The sequence below is a fragment of the Chelmon rostratus genome, chromosome 10 (genome assembly GCF_017976325.1).
Source record: "Chelmon rostratus isolate fCheRos1 chromosome 10, fCheRos1.pri, whole genome shotgun sequence".
NCBI lineage: Eukaryota > Metazoa > Chordata > Actinopteri > Chaetodontiformes > Chaetodontidae > Chelmon > Chelmon rostratus.
In genome coordinates this window covers 6,744,034-6,771,205 of record NC_055667.1, presented here as the reverse complement: position 1 = coordinate 6,771,205, position 27,172 = coordinate 6,744,034, and the positions used below count along the sequence as shown (strand labels likewise).

At 43.8% G+C, this 27,172-nt stretch overlaps 1 protein-coding gene across 1 annotated transcript; it reads left to right on the top strand.

Annotated features, from left to right (window-relative positions):
* Nucleotides 1-950: 950 nt before the first annotated feature.
* tafa5l (TAFA chemokine like family member 5, like) lies at nucleotides 951-26,469 on the top strand. The gene is made up of 5 exons (XM_041946785.1): nucleotides 951-1,084; nucleotides 13,818-13,967; nucleotides 25,370-25,497; nucleotides 25,583-25,642; nucleotides 26,461-26,469. Exons 1-5 carry the CDS (start codon nucleotides 988-990, stop codon nucleotides 26,467-26,469), a joined length of 444 nt encoding a protein of 147 aa, XP_041802719.1. The 5' UTR covers nucleotides 951-987.
* The last annotated feature ends 703 nt before the right edge of the window (nucleotides 26,470-27,172 follow it).

Genomic DNA, 27,172 nt, shown 5'->3' with positions numbered 1-27,172 from the left:
GAATGATGCCGGGTTAACACACTCATCTGTAACCAACACATGACTTTGAGGGGAGGGGAGCTTTTCCTCGAGCCCGAGGTGCAAAGGCATCAGCCCTGACATTTACCCAGAGCCTACCACAAAGGCTCGCACAGGTGACAAGTGTGTCCAACTTCGCCGCGCAGCCCGTACTGACGCACTCGGAGCGCGTCTTGTCCGGCGGCGGTGCGCTGCGTAACACTCGCTGCTCTTGTTTTGACGTGACATTTCGCCTGCGCTGCTGTGCGCATATGTGGCCACAATATGACGCATTTGCGCCTGTAGCTGTCTCTCCGGCGTCGGGTTTTTTTTTTTCTGGACGCTGGAGTGATGCGTTTTCGGACAAGTTTGCCTGCTGATTGCTATGTTCGTCATGTCCGCCCGGGTTAACTTGCGCGTCCCTCTGTAGAGTCGCACAGAGCCGGGCTCGGTGCAGAAGTTGGTTGGGAATAATAATAACAACAGTGCGGAGCGCAGAGGAGGAGGGAGGGAAAAAAAAAAACAGGTGACAGCGGCGTTCAGGGGATGTGGAGCGGCTGAATTTACTACCAGCATCATCAGCATCTCCGTGTGAGGATCGAAGCTGCGGGGGACCGCCGCTGCTTTCTCCTCTTCCTCCACAGACTTCCAGTTTTTGCAGAAGCCAGCCAGTGAATTTCAGCTCCTGAAGCCACAGCTGCGTAAACTTGGCCAGATCTGGTGACATTGTACCCTCTGTGTGTCTGTGTGCGCGCGCGTGTGTGTGTGCGCGCGCCCTGAGCAGCCTGGATGGATATGCGGCTCACCGAGGGAATTTGAAAAGCAAGGGGGGGATTACTATCAGTCCCTCTCCTATTATAACCTCAAAATGGATGCCGACGACAGGCTGTGGAGACGCCACTGGATTAGCCACTCTTCCGCTGATCTGCTTGACATCTGAGGGGCACAAGCGTTCAAAGTTTGGATAATCTGAAAGGCTGAAGGTGTAGGATGCAGTCTGGAGTGAAGACGCTCTCCGCAGGTGGAGGTGCGTCACTCTGCTGCCTGCTGCTCCTCTGGCTCATCTACTCCCATCTACTCAGAGAGGGTAAGACACTTACAGCTATTTATCACTTTGTCAGCAGCACCGCTGTCTCTGAGCGCGTCTTATTGCGACGCGGCTGCAGATGGTGTGGTCTGATCCTCTGATCCAGAGGAAAAATCCCCATAATGTCCAGTAAAACCTCCCTGCAGGGACTCAGACTGTGTCTGCGCTCATCGCTGCTCACTTTATGGTGACCTTGCTGTACCTTATGGTATTTTTGATGTGGTTTGTCTATAATAACATTCCTGTAGTGGGTGCATAATACTGGACATAATAAAGTGACATTATAGGGCCTTGCACATTCTTTATTTTGTTTGGCAGCACTATAATATTACTGGGAGCTTGCATTATATATTACTGTGACCATGTCTTCACAATAATATTCTTACAGGACATTTTTTTAATTTGAAACTGAATTTTGGAGCAGTATTTTGAATAGCTGTAACCTTGTTGCCAAAATAACTAACCTCACTTATTCTGATGCAGGCTCTCTGCTGCCTTGTGGAATTTTCATAATTGAGCAAAGCCAGAATTGAGCTCCAGGTGACAAAGCAGCACAGTTTGCTTCTTTTAGTGACCTGGTGCAGGCAGGAAAAAGGCCCGCTGCCTTCAACGCTTCATAATTTCACTGATGTTAAGCCTGTATCCGTCCATGCCGTGCTCTCGTCTTGAATAATACATCCGCTGGTGCAATTACACCTTCACCCTGACACAGAATAGAAAGCAAAAGGATGTTCCCCTGCACTTCATTGGCCGCTGTCCATGCCAAAACATTTCGGAGTCCGCCGCCGTCAAAGACGAAGAGAACAGGCTTAAAGCGCTGGAACTTGTTGGGAGATGTTGAACACTAAGTTTACAGATTAGATCTTTTAATCAAGCACTGGCCAGCAGTATAATTACCCATGTGGAGGAGGGATAGTGCCTACATCAATGCCTTTGGCAGCTGGCCGGGAACAAAAGTAGACACTGATGTGAAAAATGAACTGCCTGTGCACTGAAATGTGCTCCCTTTGCCTCTAATTTGCAGTGTTTTCTCCCAAAATACCACCGTCACCAGCAGTTTATTGCCGGCCCTGAACCGTGTCTCAAGCCTCTGCATGTTATCTGTGGAGTTACAGCATCCCTCCCCTTCCCCTCAGCCCTTTCTTATTGACTCATTTTCATGTGAAATGATCTCATTAGTGTGTTATTGTTCAGAATCATTCAGTCTTGTGAACGTTGGTATTTCTAAAGAAAGCAGATTCTCCTGGGTTTGGCCTGCTAGTTAAAACCCCTGGATATGATTTGAGCTTTGACATTCCCTGTGTGTCGCTCACTCCCCTTTCCAGCTCTGAGCTGAATTTTAAGAATGAGGCACGTAGTATTTTTTAATCCGTGCTTGTAATCTTCAAATCCTACCAAAATCCCCCTTTGAAAGTGGCTGCTTTGACCAGGCAGCACTCTTGTAAAAGTAGTCCTGACCACCGCTGCTCTTTTGTCGTTTCATCAGCTAGTATAAGTTTTTATGAGCGCTCGCCACTGATGGAGTTTAAGCACCCATGACTTTCACTGATCACCTCTCTGCCACCTCCACCTCCATGGCCCTCCGGGGCTCTGGAAGCAGCGACGAGTGCGGTTGAACTTGTGACCAGAGAGGTGAAGCCCTGTGGTGGTGAGAGGCCGCGTCGCCTCCACCCTCTCTGTAGCTCATCTGTCATGGCGGCCGGGACAGGAAATCAAAGCGCGGCGGACCTGTCCGCGCATGCCATTGGGCCAGCGCCCTCCACGATGAATGGCCTGTCAGCCGCTCTCAGCGTTGCCAGTTTATTCAACGATAAATTTGGAAATGTCTGGATTTTCTCACTGGACCACATCACGGTTCAGTGGTGCAGTCGGAGAGCAGTGGCAACTCCTCCCTGCATTGTCAAACACAAACCTTTGGGTTGTCGAGTGTGTGAATGTGTGTATGTGTGAAGAGGAGGGACGACTGGAGCATTTTTGCCCACATTTGTAAGTTGTAGGTGGATGGACTGTCGGCCTTTGCTCTAACTCCGCTCAAGGAATTCAAATGTTACGAATAAATTCCAGCTTAAGGTGGAAACATTCCTCCTTCTAAAATCTGATCAAATGAGGCCATTGTGCATCTTAGAAGTCGAAATCCTCGAGATCTTTGATGCTAGGGGAAGTGCTCTTCTCTGCTGTGTTTCTCTTGCACTTTCACCTGTCAATCAAACAGCTTATTTAGCGTGACATCTTTCTTCTGATTTCCTGTTGAAGGAGTTTAAAGCTCACCTAATAGATTTTTTTTTAATATCAGATCAAATGACTTCATGAAAGGATTGCAGTGAAGAACCCACAGAGTATTTTCACTCTTCTCTGCAGTTCCCCTCACTTCAATTGAGCTTTTTAGCATCTCTGAGCTCTTGGTTTTGGTTTTCAAGCCCACAAATCTTTCTGTCACCAGTCTCATTTCAAGCAGCAACAGGCAGCTGTTTTCAGCTCTGACACAACCACTACGCTACCCGCCCGGCAACAAATGGTAGATAGGCGAAGTTTGCAACTAGCTGTTGAAGAAAGTTGAATCCCTAGCGGCTAAAAAGGGGCAGGCATTTGTCTCTGGAAGTGTTGGAGACCTTGAAAAAAGCTTAGAGGAGACTGAATATTGGGCTTACATCCATCAGGTGGCCAGAAAAACAACTCAAAATGAATGTTCAAGCTGGAATGCAGGATGTTTACATATGAATGATGAAATCACATTCAAGCCCTTGTCAAACGAGTTCACAGAAAGCTGATTAAGCCTTTCACCACAAGCTAAATCTCTCTTTATGTCGCAGTACATCAGAGTTTCTCAATTTGGTGCCTGTGGTGACCAGGCTGTCGCGCCGGTAGTGATGTGTTTCACATCAACCAGCAATGATTGGTTGCCAGAGCTGAAGAGGGGAGCAACGAAGTCGGCTACAGCAGCTCGGTGAATGGCAACGCCTATGACTTTGTTAGCATGTTGACAAGGTTTATGTAATTACTCTCGCTGCCAAAAGGGGGAGACAGAAGTTCTGTGCTGCAGGTTTAATGTTGCTCCATGTCTGCTGAATGTGTAAATAGGCAGTTGTTGGCTAACCTCATGCGTTGTAAGAGTTTTTTTAAATGGATAATATGTTAGTTGTTGTGTTTTCAGTGTGTTCTGCTGCCCCCAAGTGGCTAATAAAATCATAGGTGCAGCTTTAATTTTGTGGTTGTTGGCGCTGTTTTGTTGGTGTGAGAGAATGAGGAACAGCAAATAAGTTGGATGAACCTAATGACTAAAATCAATCAGTTATATTCTGAACTTGGTGTCATATTAGTGCAAAAGACAGCACATGTCACATGTCATAAATAACGCGGCACTTTGATTTGTTTGAGTAATTCAATCAGTGCTTCGGCACACAAATAACAGTGTCCTGAAGCCGAGGAGCCTGTCATCCTGCTCTGACAGCACACGTTTAATGAGATACGTCTACAGGCAGCATCACTACATTTTGAAGTGACTCACTGTGGCTTTACAATCAGCACAGAGCTCCATTGATGATGGACTCACAGAGTTAGGCCACTCTTTGTGCTGCGAACCCTGCAATGTGTCTGATGTCTCCCGCCCCGGTGTCGTTCACAAACCTGACTGATTTTATCCCTGCAAATTATTCCGAATGCTATCACGCTTACTTTTCCCATCTTTAACAAATCAGCTCCTGTGGGAGACAGCGAGTCTTCATGGGGCACTAGAATGATGAATTTAAAAATCTTTGGCTGGTATTCTCTTTTAACTCAGGGAGCAGGGCCTATCCATCCAAGCATTAAACTAATCAGAGTAGCAGAGAATTACCGACTTTTTGAAGTGAAAAGGATGATTTCCATTCCAGTCTTCTTCAAGGCGGCATTAAGCATGCAGAGGGAGACCCGCTTTGATTATGACCTTGGTTGTAAATTCTAAGCAAATCATCGAGGCCTGCTTCTATAGGCGGCGGAGCTGTAAAAGTATGAGCATCTTTATGGAACAAAATGAAAAGAATTTTTACAGCTAAATCAATTTGGCAGCACACAAAGCTCATATTTCATAGCTCCCTGAGTATGAATTTTTTCTAGCCGTCAGCTTTGACCTCCCTTGTGGTTGAGTGTAGTGCGCCGCTCACTGTATTTGTGCATTGTTATTTTCTCTGCAGAAAGCTCTGGGCTTGAAACTGCTCCATCATTGGCAGAGTGGTGTAAATGATTTGAGTTGTGTTCCTTTAGCCTTGTGTTCTGTTCTATTTTCTGTCTGATGCCGTGATCGTGATTGTCGGAGAGGGCTGTGCTTGAACGGCAAAGCACGCAATTACGCTGCACTGTACGGTACTTATGAGGTCATAATAATCGTGTGACGCTCACCATTTTCTCTGTGTTTGCGTTAAAGAAAGAGGGCATCCTGGAGGGGTATCTGAGTGAAATTTGAAGTGAGTCACCATGGCTTTACAGTCCTCTCTGCATTCCATTCAGCAGTGCTGCTGTTTGCTTTTGCAAGGCATATTGCACGTTCACTCCTTATGCCTCAAGCCTGTATTCATCCACAACCAATTGTCTGAGTGTACTCTACATTGTAATATCTCTGCAGCCCAGACTGCTGCATCACTGCAACGGAAATCTATCATAAGCCACCTCTATCATGTGTGCTGTACAAGACGTTTCACAGACCAGGCCTAAATTACAGTGTCGGTCCTGGCAGGGGATGTATGTAAGGGGAATATTTTCTATTTTAAAGCAGCCCTTGGCAATGTCACACAATGGCAGCAGTGAATGTTACAGAGTGGTAACTTTACAAAAAAAAAAAAAAAGAACTGCAAAGACCTAGAAGTCCTGTAAAGTGATGTTAGCAAACTACAATACAGCCTCTCCTGCTCTCCATTGAGAAAGGAAACAATCTAACGCTGTTAAGCCCGGCTTCCTCCCGAGGGAGCGCCGTCCTGCCGCTGCTACGAGAAGTTTCAATTTGTCATTCCCCGTGGGTGGAGTAGTGTACACACCTGACATGAGAATTAAATTTGGGCAAATAGAGCACATCTCCGGCGTCCCAGCCGCTGGGGTGCAGTTCTTTTCTCTCTTTCAATGCAGCCCCGCTGGGTGCTCGTGATTGCAGAAGAAATCACACTCGGCTTTAAAAATCCCCTCGTTTGAATACAACGCAGGTACACATTTGTGAATATGAAGAGCTTTTGAGAGCAGAAACTCCAGCCTGGATTGTCATCAGGATGTGAGAGCTGGAACTGCTCCTCAGAACAATAAAAGGTGGACTGTGGGCCAACACAGCGCTTATTTTACTGCTTACAGATAAATGAGCTCCATCCTGTAATAGCATAACATACCCCTCATCTCCGGAGGTCACCCCGGCTGCTCCCGCACTTCCCTTTACCATCGTCCCTGATTCATTTCTGTCAGCTTCGGATTAAATTGCGTACTTAGACACCATTACAGGTCCTCTGACTTCAGCAGAGAATTGTTCACTTGCATAAATATTGATCGGGCTGCTGTAGAGTATTCAAATAGCAGGTGAAATCAAGCGGCGGTATTCCCTTTAAACCAAGCGCATTAATATAAAGCACATGTTTTGCTCCCCTGCTCTGCTGCCCTACTTGTTTAGCAGCAGAAGATCACGGCGATGTCAGGAAGCGTATAGCATGGGGTCAGTCAAACATCTGCCTCTCTCACCTGGTGTCCTATTACATGCCACCTACTGCGCCGCACGCGTCAAATGGTGTTAAGGTAATGAGATGCACTTGGCTGTGGCTGCCTTGACTAGCATATGCTCGGTCGAATAAGATTGCCGTTTGATGTCGCCCTGAGTTGTTAATAACAGACAGGGCTGCGAGATCAGAACGAGCATGAAGGGAAAATTAAATCTTAGCGCTGCAATTAAAATCAGAGCAGCAGTGGACAGTAAATCCAGATAAAAATCACTTAGATTACCTTTTCATTTGCCGGATTGAGTTGATTAGCATCCGCTTTTATCCAATGTAACGCTGTGAATAACCAATGTATATTAATCTGTCAGCTGACTGCTGGTGAATCACTGTGATAATCGATTCATTTTTTAAGTCAAGGCAAACATCCAAACAGTGGGCCTCATACAAGAGCGCGTTCATATACTTAATAGGACTGAAATCAGTCAATTGTTCGACAGAAAATAACAGGGAAGTATTTGGATAATTGATTAATCATTAAAGTCATTTTTTAAGCAAAAATACCAAACATTCCCAACATAGAGCTTTTAAACTGTGTGAATTTAGGGGAAAAAAAGCAGTTTAATATCACCACCTTAAGCATCAGAAAATGTCGATGGGCACTCTTCTAACATTTTTGAGACCCACCGATTAACCAATTACTGAAGAAAATAGTCATCAGATTTTATCGATAATAGAAACAGTCATTCTCATCCTCTCACTTTTTCTGTTCCGTTAGATTCAGCAAACCCTTTGAACTGCACAAACCTGCCTCAAATCACTCGTTTGGACTTGATGAAGACCAGCTGTCCACGAGTAGGTGCACATTTGGAACATTAACTCCTTCGACACCGCCAAATTGCTTTGTCGGGCTTCTCGTTCCGCTCCGTTTGTGGGTCAGTCAGAAAAAAATGTCACCCAAGTTCAAATAAGAATTTCACGTACCGGAGCTCGAAGCCCTGCCGCTGGACATCAGCAGATGAAAAAATAACAAGGGCAGGAGTGTCAGTGGACGTATTACTGTCAACATGGTGTCCTTGCAGAGATGTATTGTGCCAGAAGTAAAGAGGGAATAGTTGCACATGAAGTCAGACGCCTCTGTCTGATGTTAGCTAAAGCAAAGCGGTCCATGGCTTCGATAGAATGAGATAAGAACAGACAGGAGAATACATTTCATGACAGGTGATGTTACACAGTCACATGTGGGAACAGAGGCTGTTCACCTGAACACAACACATCACATGGCGAACAGAATATTGATTTTGCTTTCAGTTTGGTTTAATAAAAACACTGATTAATGCAGAAAGCCTGTCAAGAGCAAACCTATTTGTATGAGTAATTCTAGCATGAGGCTCAGTTGTAAGGATTTAGTGCAGTGAATTGAATATTTTTGGGTTTTGGACCCGTCGGTCGGACAAAACAAACAATTTTTCACCATCTGACATTGGTTCAGGTGGGAGGCCATCGATTAATCACATGGTTCTCCGCTACCATTCGTGTGTGAGTGTGCTTAAATGAGGGGCTTTACAAAATACTTTGTCCTGCTCGGCCGGACGGCACTATATAAAAACAGTGCGTTTGAATAGTTCAATTACACACTCCATAATCGATAATGATAGTAATCATTAGCTGCAGCTGTAAACATATGCTTCCAAAGAGGAAATCATACAGTAACTCAGCAGCATGAGGTCGCTGTATGGATGTATGATTTGTGGTGATTTGAGGATATAGTGAGTGCGCATTACATGCAAAAATGAGACGCCACTACAAATCAATTTTGACTGATTACCTGCACCATTAATATTTATAACATCTCAATACAATGTTTTAAATCCTCCATAAAAGATCGGTCGAATTCATATCTGAATTGATGCATGTTAATATGATTGTCATGCTCTCTAAACTGGCGCTTTGTTCGCGGCCCCATTTTCATCCTTGAGAACGACACTTCTATCAAGACAGGAAGATACAATGGAAGGAAGATAATCACTCAGACTTATTATTGTATGCCAGTGTAGTGATTAGAGTCTGATTGGCTCTCTCAGGGACAACTGGTTAGATTCAGTGCCAGGAAGTTTAAGCCAAGCCAGCACGGAACGGCTCTGCGCGATAGCTGTGCCTGTGTGGGGAATAATACCAAATACAATACATATTGTCATGAATAATTAACTGCGCTGGCTTTACAGGAAGTGGATTTTTTTTTATAAATATGCTTCAAAACTGTACTTTGCCGAGGCGCTCTTTGCAATAAAACATTGTAAAGGCTCACTCCCATCTTTAGCAGCCCGCAAGTAATTACAATCTATAAAGGAAGATTGTTTTAATATGGAAATGGAATCTTTGTCATAGTTCATTCAGTGCAGCCTGTCATATAATTTTATGGCAAATTCCCTGAGGAGAAACAGAGCAGCTCCCAATCTGGTTTCACTTGTATGGGAGCAGTGCTGAGCTGTGTCTGATGTGTTTGTCTGTTAAATCTGATAAAGGTATATTATCAGTTAGGACTAACTACTGATGTATCTGCACATTCTTAATTAAAGAGACAAACAAGAAGAGAGATAAGCGAGAATGAATTGCTAAGTGCAAGTGTCTCAATAAGGAACAGCAAATAGCTGGAGCAGATTGCTAGATGTTAACAGGAAGGATGATAATTGGTGGTTTTCTATATTCATGTTGCTGCCATTGCCGCGTTTCTAGAGTTGAATAACCTCATCATACCCATCGTTTCTCCATCCCACAGCACATTGAATCAGGGGAAGATGGTGAAAGCAAGTGTGGACTCCTGGCAGCCTCTTTCAGGCGGCGATATTAAGATATTTGTCCTCCTGTTCTTTGGTGATCTGCAGCGTGCCTGATCAAAGCGCTGATGTGTACAGCACGGAGCTGCCCGTGTTTGCATGCATGCGCTGCCACTTTGTGCCTGTGTAGTGTTGTGATTCAGCGATAAGGTCATCAGGCTGCCGCGTACCGGCCTCCTGTAGCTGTCTAGTTTCTGACAGGATCCAGAGCCCGGACGGCGACGCGGCGGCATCCCTCGCTCGGCACGCTCCTCGCTGCTGCTGTTTCATTATGTGAAATAGAGACGAGGCCAAGTGTCGTCATGCTGCTGAGTGACAGGAACCCGCTGTCATATGAATTAACTCCTGTATGTATGATGGAGCTCTGGCTGTGGAGCTCACGGCACTTTACAAAGGAGCGCCCCCCCCTCCTCCCCAGGCACACAGCCACCCACTCACTACACAACTCCCCACTTCGACTCCCCCCTCTGCCTTACTATCCTCCTCCTTCAGGCTTATTGCATGAAGCCCATTCATCTGTTCAGTGTTGAAACATGGCAGAGAGCACTGATATGTGATGGCACCTCTGTCCTCCAAGCAGCCACCAAGTGTACAGGGACTCGCCTCAGCAAAAAGAGAGTGGGGTGGGCTGGGTGGTGGGTAGTGGGTGGGCTGCAAGGGCTGATGCTATGAAATGAAATGTGCATAGCAGTTCTTCGTAGAGGTGAGTGTGTTTTATGACTCCCAAGGCTGGTCTAGGTAATAATTTCATGGAAAAATACACCAATCTTATCAGCCTAAATCACAAACAGTGGCTGCCACAGAGACCAGCAGCAACCATCCTGTGTGCAGATTTGTCCTGTTTGTCCTGGCAGAAGTTTGGTGTTGAGTACGGCTACTTACAGGGAGAAATAGTTCGGTAAAAGCCTTAAGCCTGGCTAGCGGGCCTGAGAAGCTGCTGCTTTGAGGCGATGGAGCCGGAGGAAAGTGAAAAGGGTTTAATCTTCTGGAGAACAGACAAAGCAGCAACAAGGCTCACTTGATTTATGATCATTTGATTCTTTGTAATTTACAATATCTTGAATATCCACATCTTAAGTAGAGTATCAGCTAAAATGATAAGGGTGTTAAAGGAATAGTTTGACATTATTGGGAACACACTTATTCACTGTCAGGCTAGTTAGAGGAGAAAACTGATACCACTCTATCTATCCATTACGTGTCTTTGCAGACTCTGCTCACAGCTAAGAAGCCCCAAAGTTGAATTTTGCTCAGGTGCCAGTGAGACATTTTGACCTCATGATGTTGCTGAAAGAAAGCTCACAGGGTCACCATAATGAAGAGCAATCATCACCTGGACTGTTTCCAGCATGTCTCGCTCTGAAACTTAGTAGCGTTTGAAACTTGGACGTCTCAGCACCTGCTGAGATAATTTTATGACTCATTTGTGTTGATCAACAACCCTTTCAACCTTTGCCATCATTACAGCCATTCCATGCTATAGAGCAGTTAGCGTCTCGCTTAATGAGCCTTTGAGGGTGTTGGGAAGAACAGGAAGCAGCAGTATAGAGGAGTGATGGTTGGTGAATGCCAGGGATTGACCTTACAGGAACTGCAGCACAGACTCTAATCTAACCCACCTTCACCGAGCTCATTTTATTTCAGTGTCAGGCTGAATGGCTTTCGCTGGCAGCTTTCCATTCAGTAAAGAAAGGGAGCAAGAAACTCTTACTTTTTCCCGATCATTACAAAGGTGAAGCAAGTTTCCCCAACTTTTCTCCTGCGTCGCTGTTCTACCTCTAGATAAGCTGTGATGTGTAATCGTTTAACTTCACACTTATATTGCACTTATTAAGAAATGTGCGACGCTCAAGATAAGTCAGATTAGATGTACTTGCACACGTTAATGTTGTTCAGTTGCAGTTCAGCAGGCTGTTGGTTTGTTTCTTAGCAATAATTTGAGGATACAACAAGCCTCGCTCTGCTTTTAAATGGCAAAGGTGAGCTGGAAAATGTGTCATCAACATGTACTGAAACAAACGTGTTGTTGCAGCAGCAAGCGCCCTCAAGCAATTTCCTGTGATTAAAGCTTGTTTATCTATCAAACACAAGACTATTAACGGTTAATAATTCCTCTCAAACACACCACGAAGGCCTAAATAAAAGTCAATTAAATGTGTTCCCATGGGTTTCTAAATAATTTACCCAAACAAAACTGCTGCTTCAACAGTAAGTGTTCACTGCGACTGTCAGCTACAAAAGGCCACGCAGAGGGTTCATTTAATAAACCTAAACATTGCAGACATCATTGTTACAGCTCTTCTTTTGTTTGCCCAGTTTTCAGTGTGGCTCATTACAAATGATCACCATGCATCATCATGCGAGCGCTACAGCTGCAATTCTGGGCACAAAGCTCATCTCCTCACCTTAACAATAGTGTGAGACCATCGCACCCGGTGTTTGAATGCTGAGCAGCTCCGGCTGCTGGAAATTCATCTAAATGAATTCATCCTCAATATTTCAAATGAGCACGATTTAAATTGGAATAATTTCATCACGCAATTTGCGGAGTAAAAGTTTCAAAAATGTTTTAGCAACTCTTTTAACTCCCCTAACACAAAAAGTCAAGATGATGATTTCTTGTTTCAGAAATATTTCCCCCTCTCCCAAGTAGTCCATTTGCAGCTGAAACACCCCTGTGAACTGCGGGTTTCTCCAGCTTATGTAATTAATTCAGAAATCACATCCTGACAGACTTGATACTCAAAAAAACCTGCGCAGCCAGGGGTCCCCGGCCGGGGAGTCATCCATCAATTTGTAATGCCTGGAGAACTATTGAAGTAATTCTCTGTGCTTTGATAGAGGTGTAAGAATAGCACTCCCACACGGCAGAGATTTCTGAGCAAGGTAATCATCACCTTAAGACATGCTGCCCATTTGCCTTTTCAGTAGAGCTTAACTTGGCCTGAAAATTGGTCTGTTGTAGCAGCGCAGTGACCAGCAGCCACTAACACTTCACTGAGTCGCTCATTATTTCAGCCAGCGGTCCAGGTTTCAACAGTTCACTGCTCAAATTCTGTTCTATTCTATGATCTCCGACATGATGTTAGTATTAACTCGCAAGATGTAAGTGAATTTAATATAATGAATCAAAAATGATGACATAGAAATCCTGTGTGATGAGATCATGACTGCCCAGATATCATCATGACAGTTTTGCTGGCAGCTCTGTGATGCTGTGTTTTGACACATCGGTGCTTTGAGCGAAATGCTACCATCAGCATGTTAGCATGTTGACGCTCAGCAAGTATATTGCTCCCATGTTCACCGGTTTAGTTTAGCGTGTCAGCATGCTAGCATTTGCTATTCAGCACTAAACACATAATACAGCTGTGGTTGTGGAATGTCAGTAATTATCTAATCAAATTTAACCATTTATCAAATCATATGCGAAATTTGGACCAGATGGTGGTGTTAAATGAAAGTTCAGGTGATCACCCTGAGGGGGCCGTGAATGTCTTCACAAAATTTCATGGCAATTTATCCGATAGTTGTTGAGACATGTCAGTCTGGACCGAAGTGGTGGACTGACTGCTTGTACCACCAAACCTTTTACACACCAAATATGAAAATCTATAGAACAAACTTGTCAGGTAGATGTAATCATGATGTAATGTTGTTTTAGGCGTTTGAGTAAATGACCCCTGCTGTTGTTCTTCTGTTGAGGACAGTCTCGGTATCTCACAATCACAACAACGGGCTGCTCACTATGAAATTCACTGAGCACGTTCATGCTCCTGATCAGAAAAACACTTCTGATTTTACTCCGAACACGCTAACGAGAACAAACCAGTCAGTGTGTTAGTTCTTCCTTTCAGAAGTTTCATATCTTCAAGCTTTGCTGTTGCGACCAGCCAAATAGAAAATGTCTTTTAAACAGCCTCTTGGACGGTTTTCCACATGATCACTACAAGACACTTTTATCAGCAGAGCAGCCAGCCACGCTGCACCGCTTCTGAAGAGGCATTCTAGCCTGCTGCTTTTAAAGCATTGAAATCAGTTTCTCATTTTTTCTATTTGAGACTTTAAATGAGAGTATTAAACCGTTCAGTGCTACACAGACCAAAAACAAGGGCCCCGCATCCAGACGGCCTGTTGTTTGTACCTTCGAACGCCAGTCGCTGCTCTGTAATATGTTCATTACAGTCTCATTATGCTAATGTGACATACTTTGTTCCTCACTGTGGTGTTTGGCAGGCCAGTTGGCGGTGGGAACCTGCGAGATAGTGATGCTCAACAGAGACAGCAGCGTTCCCAGACGGACCATCGCTAGGCAGACGGCCCGCTGCGCCTGCCGGAGAGGCCAGATCGCCGGGACCACCAGGGCGAGGCCGGCATGCGTAGATGGTGAGTTGAATGACCCCTCTTGCCCGGAGGAGGGCTTATGTTACAGATTTCCTTCGGAGTGAGTCAAAACTTCATACAAATGTATAAATGTGAAGCGCGGTGGTGCTTCAGTCTGAGGATAAATTAATGTTGATTTCATGAAAAAATGTTCCCCTGATGATCCTTAACAAGGACAGTTTCATTTTCCTGAAATTTAATTCATTTGAAGTTAACCCATTTATTGAAAGTACAACCATGACTATTCCCATCATGAGCACCTTTGTCTCACCTGTAGTAGCAATATCATTTATTACGAGATGAGCAACAATATTCTGGCAGACTCCCTCTGAGATTTGTCTGTTTGGGGTCCATTGCATGAATTTCTTCCTCAGAACGATTCACTAGCTGCATAGCAGTGTTGTGTTTTAACTAGAATTACTCTCTGAGCATTTATTTGGTTGAAACATGATTGGCCTTTAATGTGCAGCAAGTGAACACTAGATGAATGCTTGACTCAAGCCTTTATTTATATGATTATAACGTTGATGACGTACTGTGAAGTTGTATTCTTCAGACTTTTGTTCGTTAAATGAAGAGTTTGACATTTGGGGAAATGCACTTTTGATACCACTCTCATGTCCTTTTAGTGAATACCAAACTACAGCTAGCAGCCGGTTAGCTTGTCACGGCTTAGCATAAACACTGGCAACTACCCAAAGCATAGTCTGGCACATGACCTGTCGGAACATGGTGAACTCTCATTTTTACATTTTGAGCTTTAGAGGTGCTTGTACATTTTATTACCACTGGACAGGGCCAGGCTAGCTGTACCCTCTGTTTCCAGTCATTATGCTAAGCTAAGCTAAAATAACTAGCCGCTTGCAGTAGCTTCATAATGAACAGGCACATCTGAGAGTGGTGTCAACCTTCTCATCTAAAAACAAATAACGTAGTGACAGTAGAGTAGAGTAAAAATACAGTGATGACTAAAATACATGAAATAAACAGTGATAAAGGCGAGTACTGGCATGTGGAATCATCAACTCTGATAGAACAGGAACACCATGAAAAATCAGAACAGAAAACTATTAACATCACCGATAGAATCAGTCCAATATGCGTCCCGTTCCAGTGAACCGGTGTCCACGATATCAGGGCCCTACATCTGTCACATCTGGAATGCAACGTGGTCGTTATTAATGTTATTTCAGTCAGGGACACTGGTTTCAAAGAATTTAGGATTTATAGTCCCCTGGTCCCTCTTAACAAACACATCCATGAACATTTAATCTTGGTTAAATCGACAGCACGACAAATGCCACATGAGGAGGAGGCTGGGGCGGTGGAGGGGGCTGCCTCGTTGGTATGAGCGTGATTGGGAGCAACAGTGATAAGTGTCAGGTTATTATGCCTGCGCTGTACACCTACATGATATATGTATAGTGTGATGGGATGTTGCTGGGTACACAGCTGTGAACGAGCTCATCACTGTAAAGCATACTGGAAAATGGTGCCAATCAGCCATCAACAGAAGTGCGGCGTCAATGTTCTGCCTGAACTTTGAATGCTTTGCTTCATTAATCACACCTCTTCATATTTAAATGTCACAATATCGTTAAAAAGGTCTGTTGTAACAGGACCTCTTTCTTTTTTCATGTCTCTCTCTTATCTCTCTGGGGTGACAGTACGGTTGGGTAAAAAAACGTTTCAATCACGTCAGTGGTCAACTTATTGCACCGTCCATCAGAAGCATCCGGTGGTGTGTAACGAGAGCTAGAAATCATGTGATCGCTACACTTGAAGCCGAATCATCAGCATGTTGCTTTAATGACATATTAAATAAATAGTAAAAGTAGCAATGAAGTGTTTGCCAGAATTAATCATATTATCATGAACACTGTTATCAAAAAACACCCTAATTTAATCCATATCACCCAATTCCATTAGCAACCGTTAGCAACAGGTTGCAAAAAAAAAATCTCCAATAGAAAAAAATGTACAGGCTTCCTTCTTTCTCCATTAAAAGCAACTGCTGATGTAATTTGGTTGTTTAATCAGGCAATCAATAATCACTTTGCGTCTCTCCCTTTTTGATGCCTCTTCGACTGATCGACTCCTAACTCTGTGATCGGCTGTCTGCATTAGACCACCTCCAGTGAGCCGCTGTGACATCAGCAAATTAGTGATCACTTTGTGCCGCTTTCGACGTCCTCACTCTGTATTATGTTGAACCCCCCCCCCCTGGAAAAAGATCACTTGTAATGGAGAATGTGCGGCATTCGTCCACTTTGTAGATAAGATTTTTATACTTTAATCTAGAGGAGCGTGATAAGACAGATGAGAGGACTGGGTCAGGGGTGTGACACAGTCCATCTGCCATGCCGATTGGATCGCACAATATCACAATGGCGTGCATCAGATGTACCATTAAATCTATCGCGCAATGACTCATGTTAGCCTTAATCTAATAGCCCTGACATGAGAGCGCAGTCCCGCAGCCTGTGTCACGCTACCCACACACATCTCAACCACCCCTCCCTCTCTGCAGACACCTCTCCCTAACACTCAACAGATGCTAATTAACTCACAGAGAACTATGATTACAGCAGCAGGAAATTGATTATTACTGGCTTCCCGCCGCACCACACCCTACACTCCATTAATAGCCAGTGCATTAAAGGTGGAACCTGTTGCTTGCAGGCTCATTTAGAGGCTTTCTGCTGGCAGCTGAAGCGGAGTCCGTCTTCACGAGGCTTTAAAGTGGAGTCCCTGCATTTTGCATGAGAATGCGATGCGTCTTATGCTGCCACTGTTCAGATATCCTCTCTGACCTTTAGCTCAGACTATATTAAGTTACATTCGCTTTTGGTGTGAATTCCTACGAATGCCCCTTTACCCTTCTAAGCACATAAACTAATTTACTGGCTTATAACCATGTTTATTCGTTTGTATCTCTCACTGAGGCTTCTGCGCACTTTTCACTGAGCTGTTATTAACGCAGCAAGGGTTCACTGTCCTCTGGGTCAATTTAATATAACTCACAGCAGCAGGAGGGGTGGATCACTGCCTTTTTGAAATGTGTGGTGATGAAATAGTTACCCTCAATGAAAGTGGGACTATCACTGGCTGACTCTGGCCTGGTATTAAGTGTTTACATGAACTTTCTGATTATTCACATACATGTAGACACAAATCAGGGTTTGCTTTTCAGATTTTCAAGTAGCTTGATGAAAATCATGTACAGTGGTATGTAATATGTTGCCTTGTACTGATGTTTGCCCCCCTATCGACACACATAAAAACATAGATCTACTCTCAGCAGTGTCTGACTGCAAGGAACAGTGGAAATCCAAGTACTACCATTACCATTTCTTTTTTCCAGAACTCATAGAATTCCAGTTCCATACTTAACTCTGGTTGGCGTGATTTGAAAAGAGATAAAGAGATCAAGAGCATGCAACCAACAGCAGTTACGTCACAGTTACCATGTAACCACAACGCTCCTGGTTCATGTTCAGCAGGGGGTCTGTCTCGCATGCTGTGGCTCTCTCTTGCTCCCCATGTTTCCTGGCTGTGTCTACACCGTCACCATCTAATAAAGGCAAAATGCCAAAAAAGAATCCTAAAAGTGTGTCAGTGTCAGTTGTTGTCAGCATGATTTCTGTTGCATTTGCGTGGAAAAGATCCAGACGACAGTAAGATGGTCTTGGAAAGTGATGTTGTCTTTTTTTGGGAATGATCAAGTTGTGATTCACAGTTGAAGCGACGCCAAAGGCAATCAAACTTTTGCAATCTGTTCTGCACAGTCCGTCTTTGTTAGCAGTGTTGCAATAAAGGTTGATATTAACGTCAGGTCTTTTTTTTGCATGTGAAATCAGTGAGACATACTGAGACTGTACCAAACTTATACCAACTAATTCACATATATATATATATATATACAGTATATACTATACAGTATATAGTAGGCTTTAAAGGCGAGACAGTATGATGATGCTGATCAGTCAAGACAACCTATTGCCCATCACTGCCTGGTAGTGGCCTGCCAGCATGTGAAAGGACACCCAAGACAGATCCAGAATCAGCACCATGGACAGCGTTCATGACTTGAGATGTGTCCTAGTTTCTAACTACATACAGTACATACATACAGTACATACTGCAGAATTCTGACTGGGTTTATGTATGTGTGTGTTCACACTGGAAAGACACACACTTAAATATCCTTCAAAGTGTCTGTATTCATACTAAATTGCTTGATTTTTGAGTATAGTGTTGACGGACCTTGTACCACAACATATGTACAGATACATAAGGGAAAAAATTTTGGATGATGGCCACACAGCTCCAGGAACATCTCAAAAAATGAAAATGCGGAAAATTGAGAGAAACTCTGCTGACCAGTGGCCACAAGTAAACTAAACTTAAACTGTTAAACTATAATGTAGTGCTGGCAGGCCACAAGTAGAGAAGAGTTATAAGGTCAGCAAACGAGCTCAGTCGTGTCAGCTACACGGTGACATTGAAATCTTTGCTGATCATAGCCAACTAACTTTAGCCACTGTAAGCTACAGGTCATACCAGAACAACCGAGACTGTAGCAGCCATGTAGTGGACTGAGAAGCAATGTTCTTTAATGCTCCTGATTTTAACTTTTCACCTGTAAGAGAATGAACGTTTTATGTCTTTTTTCAAAAAGTGACATGCATGGTCTCACTATCAGTGTTGCACAAGCATTTTACCTCGTCTTACTTTGTTTTTGTACTTTGTCGTCAGCAGCAGTTGTCCAAAGTCCCAGTTTGATGGGAACGCATCATCGTTCATCTTTTATAATTTCCTGCTCAGAACAGTAAAGTACATTAATGTCTTGTGTAGTTTCTGCAAAAACTGTATGTGTACTGTGAAGGTTGGTGAGTAGCGTGTACTTAATAGTATCAGTGATGTGGTTTGGAACACAGCATTTATTTTGCCCTCAGCTGCTGCCCCTGCCTGACCTCCCTGAATTCTAAATTAAATGAGTGGGCGGTAATGGATCTGCCTGTTCATGTGTCTGTTTGTTGCATCTGTCACATGCAGGTGCAGCTGGCTGGATTTGTAACGAAACTCATAGAAATGACTCGTCTTAACAGCGTTCAAGCTTTCCACTGCCAGTTAAAGTGATTGGCATGTTGGTGGTGGGGGGATTACGAGTCAGAAGTGGAACTTTAGTAAACATCCTCTCGCACCCTGCAGGTTTGACTGATGCTGAATTAGTGCACAGTGGTGCTTGGGTTGCAAACTTACTTCAAAGACCATCAGTTTATGTCGTATTGGATTTTCCGCCATTTTGAATCCCGTCCTGGTAGCAAGGAACAGAGGCTAGTGCACATCATCATTTCATCAGCTTTGTTTTCTGAGAGCAGAGTGCTGCTAATGCTGCGTTTCACACTGATCATGTACTATACACTGTGTCACCATGTCAGCCCGGCGGAGAGAGAGAAACTGGGAAAGTTATTGTTCCCTTTGCTGTTTCCTGTAATACTGCAAGCTAAAATCCGAGGCTTATATATGATGCAGTCTTTGAGACATTTTCAAATTTACAATAGTCTGCAGCTGGTAGCTTAAAGGAGACAATTGGACAAATATTTTTTATCTCCCTTGCCATCCCACAAGTATTCACTCTTCCATAACGACACACCAACAAGCTTACCTAAGCCCCGCAGTGAATGAAGTTTATTATATTTGAGCTAAGAAGAATTTATCGACTGATTGGCCCAGATGGCGGCTGCGTCGTTCGTGCAGTACATGTTTACTCTGTTATTCCTTATTTATTTTAATTCACCGAACAATTTCTCACTATGCGACAAGTGCAGTGTGTTTTTTTTCCTACAAAATAACTTCTTTTGTTAGCCTTTTTTCAGGACATCTTTCAAGCTTTTTTGCCCTCTTTTTGTGCTGCTGTGTGTCACTGTTGTGAAGGTTTAGTCTGCACACTGTACACAGGAGGATTATGTGCTTTTCCTTGCTTGTCTCCCTGCTCTCACTCTAATCTGCTCCCCGACTCCCTCCCGCTCCCTCTCCCTTTCTCTGCTCGGCCCGTTGTTGCCATGCCACCACATCGCACTGTAATCGTATGAAGCTTGATGGCCACCGCGATAAGAGTCTGCAGGCTGCTGGAGACTGTTTATGTGCTGGCTGCAAGCTGCTGCTTTCACACTCTGCAAAATGATTATTGACACTAAATGAAGGAGATTGGGCAAAAGGAGAAGATTTCTTCAGATTTAAAATGCAGATTCACAATTGAGAAAGATTTGTTGCACTCTTACTTACCTCAGCTGCAGAGAGAACCAGGCCTTTATTTGAAACAAGCTTATATTAGAGACCCCTTTAAAAGAAGAAGAAGTATTTTCTACCATTGTTCTGATCTGCTCCCATTTCAATGTGCTGCATGATATACATTTCACAGCACTAATTCTGTACAACACAGACATGTCATACTAATTATTGACTTTCCCTCCTCCAACAGAAATACTGTTTTCACTAATTATCTGCAATGCTTTTGCATTTTAATCACTGTAAAGCTACCGTCCCATGTGTATTTTCAAAATTCTGAATGAACCGCCAAACACTGCCCGGATGTTCCACAATAAAAAAATTCCTGAAGCTCAAATGGTAGTCCTTTGCTTTTCATTTGTAAAATATACAGGGTGGAGTTGCTTGACAGTAGCTTAACAGCAATTATAAACAACTGGAAAGGAAAAACTACTGGAAATAATTCATGATAACCCATTATTTGGGTTTGCAGCATGCTCCTTTTACATCTTAAATTGATCACCAGCCAATTTTCAAATCAGTGGAGCCTAAAATTTCAGCGAATGTGCTTTCTAGCTCCTAAATCATATATGAGATAATAAATACAAGAAAAATCAATATCTCTGGCAGCAAATGTGTTTGTGGCAACAGTGTGGTATTTTCCCCAAAGAAGCATTTGAAAGTGAGCAGGAAAATTAGCATGAAATATCTCGCCAGAAGTTCATCTTTGCTTGCAAACGTTGTTACTTTGTGACTGAATGACACCCACACAGACTGAACAATCAGCTTAGCTTTAGAATGGAACAATAATAACAAGATGCTGCCAAATAGGTTTCACTATCTGGGTATCTTCCTGCTTTGATGCCACCTTGATGAACTAACTTGGCAGCACGAACGCTACCAACCACAAAAATAAGAAGCGAAGCAATTTTGAAAAAGAAAAGAAAAAACGCAACAGAAAATCACAGCGACAGCTTGCTCAACAAAACACAGTTTATTATGAAGTATGGTCATTTGTTGCTTGGCCGTGTTTAAAATGTGTTTAATGTTGGATTTCTCTGTTGTCATAATTAGAACTGAAAGCCCATCAGGCCTGTGGTAGCAGGCTGCGCTGTGTAGAGGGCTGAAAATCTGGCCACTACAAATTGATCCGTGATTAAAGCTTCATTAACGTCAGCCTGAAAGCCTGTGAAAACCTGTTACAATGTTTTGGTGACCAGCTAGGCTAGCTAGCTAATCTTGTTTTTTATGTATTTAATTGAATTAGCACAAGAGACGCACAATTTATTGTTTTGGTGATTTCCTTTTTTGTCATGTTTTCAATGCACTGAACACACTCTTGATGTTTTTCCTTTTAGCATTTGAGGAGCTATCCCTAAAACTGTCTCTTTTTGTTTCTTGTACCTCATCTAAATACATTTTAAATGAGCTGCCTGTGGCTTTAGTGAAAATTTGATGTTATTTTTTACTTCTGCAGAGGAAGGATTTCATCAGAATAACAGTGCGTCTGGTTCAGGACTCACTGTTGTGCCTCCTGCCCTGCTCTGAGTCTCGTCTGGCAGTGCCGTGTTGTGCTGGGCAGGGCAGGGCTTGGCACTGTGCAGGGGGGGGACAGATGGTCCTGCATGTGATCTAGTTTGAGGTCCAGAGCCGTACCCCAGCAGGGACCCTGGCAACCGTCAAGCCTGGCCCGACGTCCCCGGTCCCCGGGTGGGACTCAGACAGTGACGGCAACAGGACGGGCCACCCAGGTGTCAGCCAGACAGAGACTCTCTCTCTCTCGCTCTCTTTCCACCACCACAGCCAGCTGTTTCAGCTCTGCTGCTGCTGCTGCACACCACCACAAACAGGAAAACATGAACACAACAGATACCTAGCATAATAAAACCATAATGTCAGTGTTAGACGCAATAATTCTCAGCCATTTGCACCAGTTGAGTGATCCAACAAGCCAGGTTTATTATGATAGCAGCATGTAAAAGGTACTTTCAAATGAAATATAACAGCATTATAAAGCAGGTATTTTCAGACAGCTTCAGCTCAGCAGCTTAAAGTCTGCTGAGGATACTGTTGACGTGTGTGTGGGTGGTTGTGTCGTTTTTAAGCTTTTTAATGCGTCTACAATTGCGTTCGCCAGCATTTTGGACAGATAGGTTTGAGGGCTAGAGACGGGCTGAAGCCAGACTGCAGTGATGCCATTTTGTTGCTCCTTGTGTTATTCATGATGTCGTTGTTGATGAAGTTATCACAGAGACGGTCTAATCCCAACCAGCGCTGTGCAACGGCTCCAGGGCTTACGGCACCAGGAAATTCATCAAGTCATCATAGATCAAGTCACACTGTCATGGATGGCATTGAAAAAGTAACAAGGGCAAGCTATCGTGTGCCTGGATACTGTGGCAGCAGCTGAAAAATGCATTTATTTTAGCCAACCTCCGCGACTCTGGGCTGGCTGGGCTGATGCACTCCACGGTTAGTCAGCACTCCTGCCGCTTTGCCAGCTCAGCTTTTATTCCGTGCCCTGGAAATTGAGTTTTGCTGGCCCTGTAATGTACTCAAAACTACATCTGCAACTGACTGATAAATCTACGCTTTGTTGCGCCTGACGGATGGCTGTGAAAATGAAAATTCACCACGGCATGTTGCTGTGTCAGGAGGAAGGTCACTTTAGATTTTCCCCCTGCCTGCTGAGGAATCTCTGCTCGGGGTGAAGCCCAAATGACCACTCTGTCTCAGATTGGAGTTGTGAAGCTTTAAGGTTTTCTTAAGCTTGTTCGGTTCAATGAGATGACAGGTTTCTGGATTGTTTTGTTCCACCGCTGTGTCTCCTGGCTGCCTGACTACAACGTGAGGGCAGACTGAAAAAACACAGCTCTTCTTCTGTTGTGTCAACAATATCTATTATTTGCTGAGGGAGAATTGCTTTATATCTACACAGCTGTAATTTTGTATGTGCGTGTGTGTGTGTGTGTGGTTACATACATAAGGGTGCTGTTCACCCGGCTTGATAAGCACCGCAAGATGACAGATCTTTATTGCAGAGCGGTGGCCGGGCTCTGACACTCCAAAGACCAATTTCAGACTGTTAACAAGGCCTGGACCAGGAATACCTCACAGCAAAATGTCACAAGGCCTCCCTTTCCACACCTCCTAACTCTCCCTCTCTGTTCCGCCTTCAGCTCTCCCGTGGACATTCAACGAATTGTAGTTCCTCTCTTTCAATTTGCCGACCATGTTACCTCGTTCCACAATGTGCTGCCCCAGGGGGATCGCGGGTAGGCAGGAGCAGCGGCCCCGGCCAGGTCCGCAGAGAGCTGATAACCTTTCAGTGTTGCTTTAGCACGCTGTGTAAAGAACAATCAGTGCTTATCAGCGTCGACTACAGGCGAATGCTAATTCAATGTCATGCAGACAGACTGCAGAGGGAGAATGAGAGCATCACTGGCTCTCACTCTGACAGCCTGATGCCTCCTGCTGACAGATAACTTTAAGAAGACCGAAGCATGTTGGTTTCCTATCTGTAATCCACTCCCTCTAATGTATGGATTGAAATATTACTAATTCCTGCTATTGTATTGATGATCTGTGCGCATGAATTGACAGTACGTACGATTAAACAATATTGTTGTTATGTTTATATCATATCTACCTACAGTTTCTCCATCCAAAGTCAAAACAACAAAAAAAACAAGGTGATTCTTTAAAATCTCTTTCAGATTAGTTGTCCATGGCCTGACAGCAGTTTATTTTGCCCAGTGTAGCTTTCCAACTGTATAAAATCAAAAATCCACCCAACCATTAGCTATACTGGTTTATCCTTGAGGGTCGCGGGAGGCTGGGGGCCTGTCCCAGATGACATGTGCACACAAATTAATATTTTTGCCCTTTGACACCTGTCATGCTCCGTACAGGTTCATGTCTAAACCTGAAATAGAAACGCTTTTAAAATCCAGCATGGATGGGCCGTGAACAGCAGTGTCCCCGTTTTGCATTCGATCAGAGACCTTTGCTGCATTTTGTTTCCCACCTCTCTCTGTCTTCCCTGTCATTTCCTGTCATCTCTCCTGTGCCGCTATTTAGAAAAGGTACACAAATGCCCCCCAAAATAAGGGAAGAAATAAACATTAGACACTGACTCCCTACAGACATTAAAGTCTCCAAAAAGCACCCTCTAATTAATCACAGTGCATTATTTTGTGTAACAGCATACGATTACTGCTGTAGTTCAGAATGCATACAGGAGTGAGAATATGAAAGCATGATCATCCTAGATTTTATCCAGAAATAGAACATTTCATGTCATCATTATAGCTCCACAAATTCAGTGCAGTCCCAATTACAGCGCAACTGTTGTTCTGCAAATGTTTGTCTTTTTCCTGCTTTACCTGCAGAGCTTTTGTAGAAAGGTTCTTCTGAACTCGGAAGAAAAGATGGCGATGGCTTTTTCAGCCATTGTTGCACACCAACAGTGAACCTGTGCTCCTGCTATTCCTGCTATTCCTATATGTAGCTCTGCTCACTTCTTGTGCCCAAAGAAATACCCAAGATTCTTGCAGTATAATGTAGAAAGTGTGTGGCCTCGATGGTGAAAAGCTCGAACAGCAGAATCAAACCACGTAAATGTTTCACAGGGGAACTGTGTGGTATATTGTCCACTGAATGCAAGTTTGAAAACAAACTGTACAGCGTAGCTTCAAGAAAAGAAATCCAACAATATTTTGATATATAATGGCATAATGTCTTTTTTACCTAGAACCTCTTACCTAGAATAACCTAACAAAGCCTTTTAAGAGGAATGTTAAAAAACAAAATGTCAAAAGGAATGAGCAATCTTTCTGTGCAGCTGCAGTGCATGCTAGCTTTAGCAGAAGAGTAATTTATGGACCGCCAGCTGGTCTGTAAAGGTTACTACCACAGGCAATTCAGACATGGTGCTTCAACAAGAACCTCATTAAAATACTACAGGCTTGTAGACACGTCAACATATGAGGATGCTTTCCTGTTTGGTAAGCATAAAAAGGACAGTTTAGTTGTTTGCTCCAGAAAAAGTTGACATTTTGAGGCCTCTCTGTGGGTCTGTGGATCTGTCAGTCTAATTTGCCTCTTTGCCCTCTTGTCTTTCACCCTCACAGCGCGAATCGTGCGGAGCCGTCAGTGGTGTGAGATGACTCCCTGCCTGGAGGGGGAGGTCTGCAGCCTCCTGTTCAACCGATCCGGCTGGACCTGCACCAGGGGCAGCGGTCGCATCAAGACCGTCACGGTAATTTACAAGACATGACATTAATATACGCCATATGCACTTAACAGCATCACGCCTGCGTTTTCAGCACGGATAACCTCCCCAGCAGCTGATAGTGTTATGTGAAGCCCAGGGCAAGAAGCAGCAGACTCCAGTTGAACAGCAGGTCAGATCCCAGGTTTCACAGGGTCCAAAGGCTAGAAAACTAACGCTGAGTTGCTCTCTGTGGGTTGAACCTTCCAAACATGCTCTGTTTCTGACCTCATGCTGGTCAGGGATGTCACAGCAGGCGTTTAACAGTTTAATTAAAATCCACAATTTAACTTTTCATTGAGCTACATGTTATTGGAGCAAATCAAAGAGACCAAACTTCTGAGAATCACTTTTTCATTTCGCTTCATCTCTCTTGGACTCAGTACATTCATAATCCTGTAAAGAAAATCCTAAGAGGCACAAGCGTCAGTTCAAAGAGTCCTGAAGATGCTATGAACATGCTCACACCATCAGTATATTCATATTATGGTCATACTTCTCTGTTGTTTGGTCTGCGGCCAGTAAGAAAGATATATAAAAGCTTCTAATTGCATAAAAACCTATCCGAAACCGAACTTGCATCTTAGTATTCTGCTTTTTAACAGGAGAAATGTTTTATCGGGAGAACCTGAATTCTTCTCTGACCACCTTAAATACATCAGTCAGAAACACCAGCAGAATACTAAGCAGGCTCAAAGAGAGTATCTCCCAAACCTACGATAAATACTTTGAGCTATTCTGTGCAGAACCTCCTCAGATTTGAGCCAACTCACATCAAACACATTGCTAATACAAAAAGCTTGAAACGTAAGCGAGATATCATGTATTTTTGGTAATATGGTCAGATGTAGTATAACTTCTGGGTTATGGACCAATTCAGTGTGTTTGTAGGTTCTTCTTTTATTTTATTTTTGCTGTATTTTCTATTCCACATGTATTTTTGGACCCCAGGAGGACTAGAACCTGTTGCTAACGGGGATCATATAAACAATAAACAGTACACAATAAAAGTTGGAAAGGAAACATCTGCTGTGACATCACTCATTGGGGTGCAGCGCGCTTAATCATCTTAACCAATAGCAAACAGTTCAGCAGCACTTTTCTGTCCCGTTTGATTCAATCTTGACTAACCTAACAATCAAACAAACCCGCGTGGGCAATTATCAGAGGTTTTACCCTAAACATGTGCTGTAATACAGCACACCAATGCTGACAAAAATGTGGATTCAAATATGAATGCAGCAGCGGATTAAATCATGTGCTCCAACGGGAGATTTCAGGTGTCGTGCTGAGAAAAATAATACCGGCTGACAACAGTCTGCGACCTCTCCCTGACTTTGTGAGAGATGTAAATGAATACAAAACGCGTTAAATTTTTAAAAGCTTCAAGATGGTGTCATCTGGTCCTCTGTAGGCTCCTCTCACAGTGCAACGCGCATCCAATGCCTCCGAGCTGCCAGTGCTGCAGTGCCGACGGAGGCGGTGCTCTGTGATCAACGCTCATTTGATTCAGCAGGGAGACAAAACACAGGAAGACAAAGCCGTCGCAGCTCATCAGCCGAAGCAAGGGTCAGCTCGATCTTTCGCTCGTTAATGTTATATGATAATATTCACCAGACAGGAAGTATCTCTGTGAATGTGTTGCGAAAGCCACGAGTGAAGG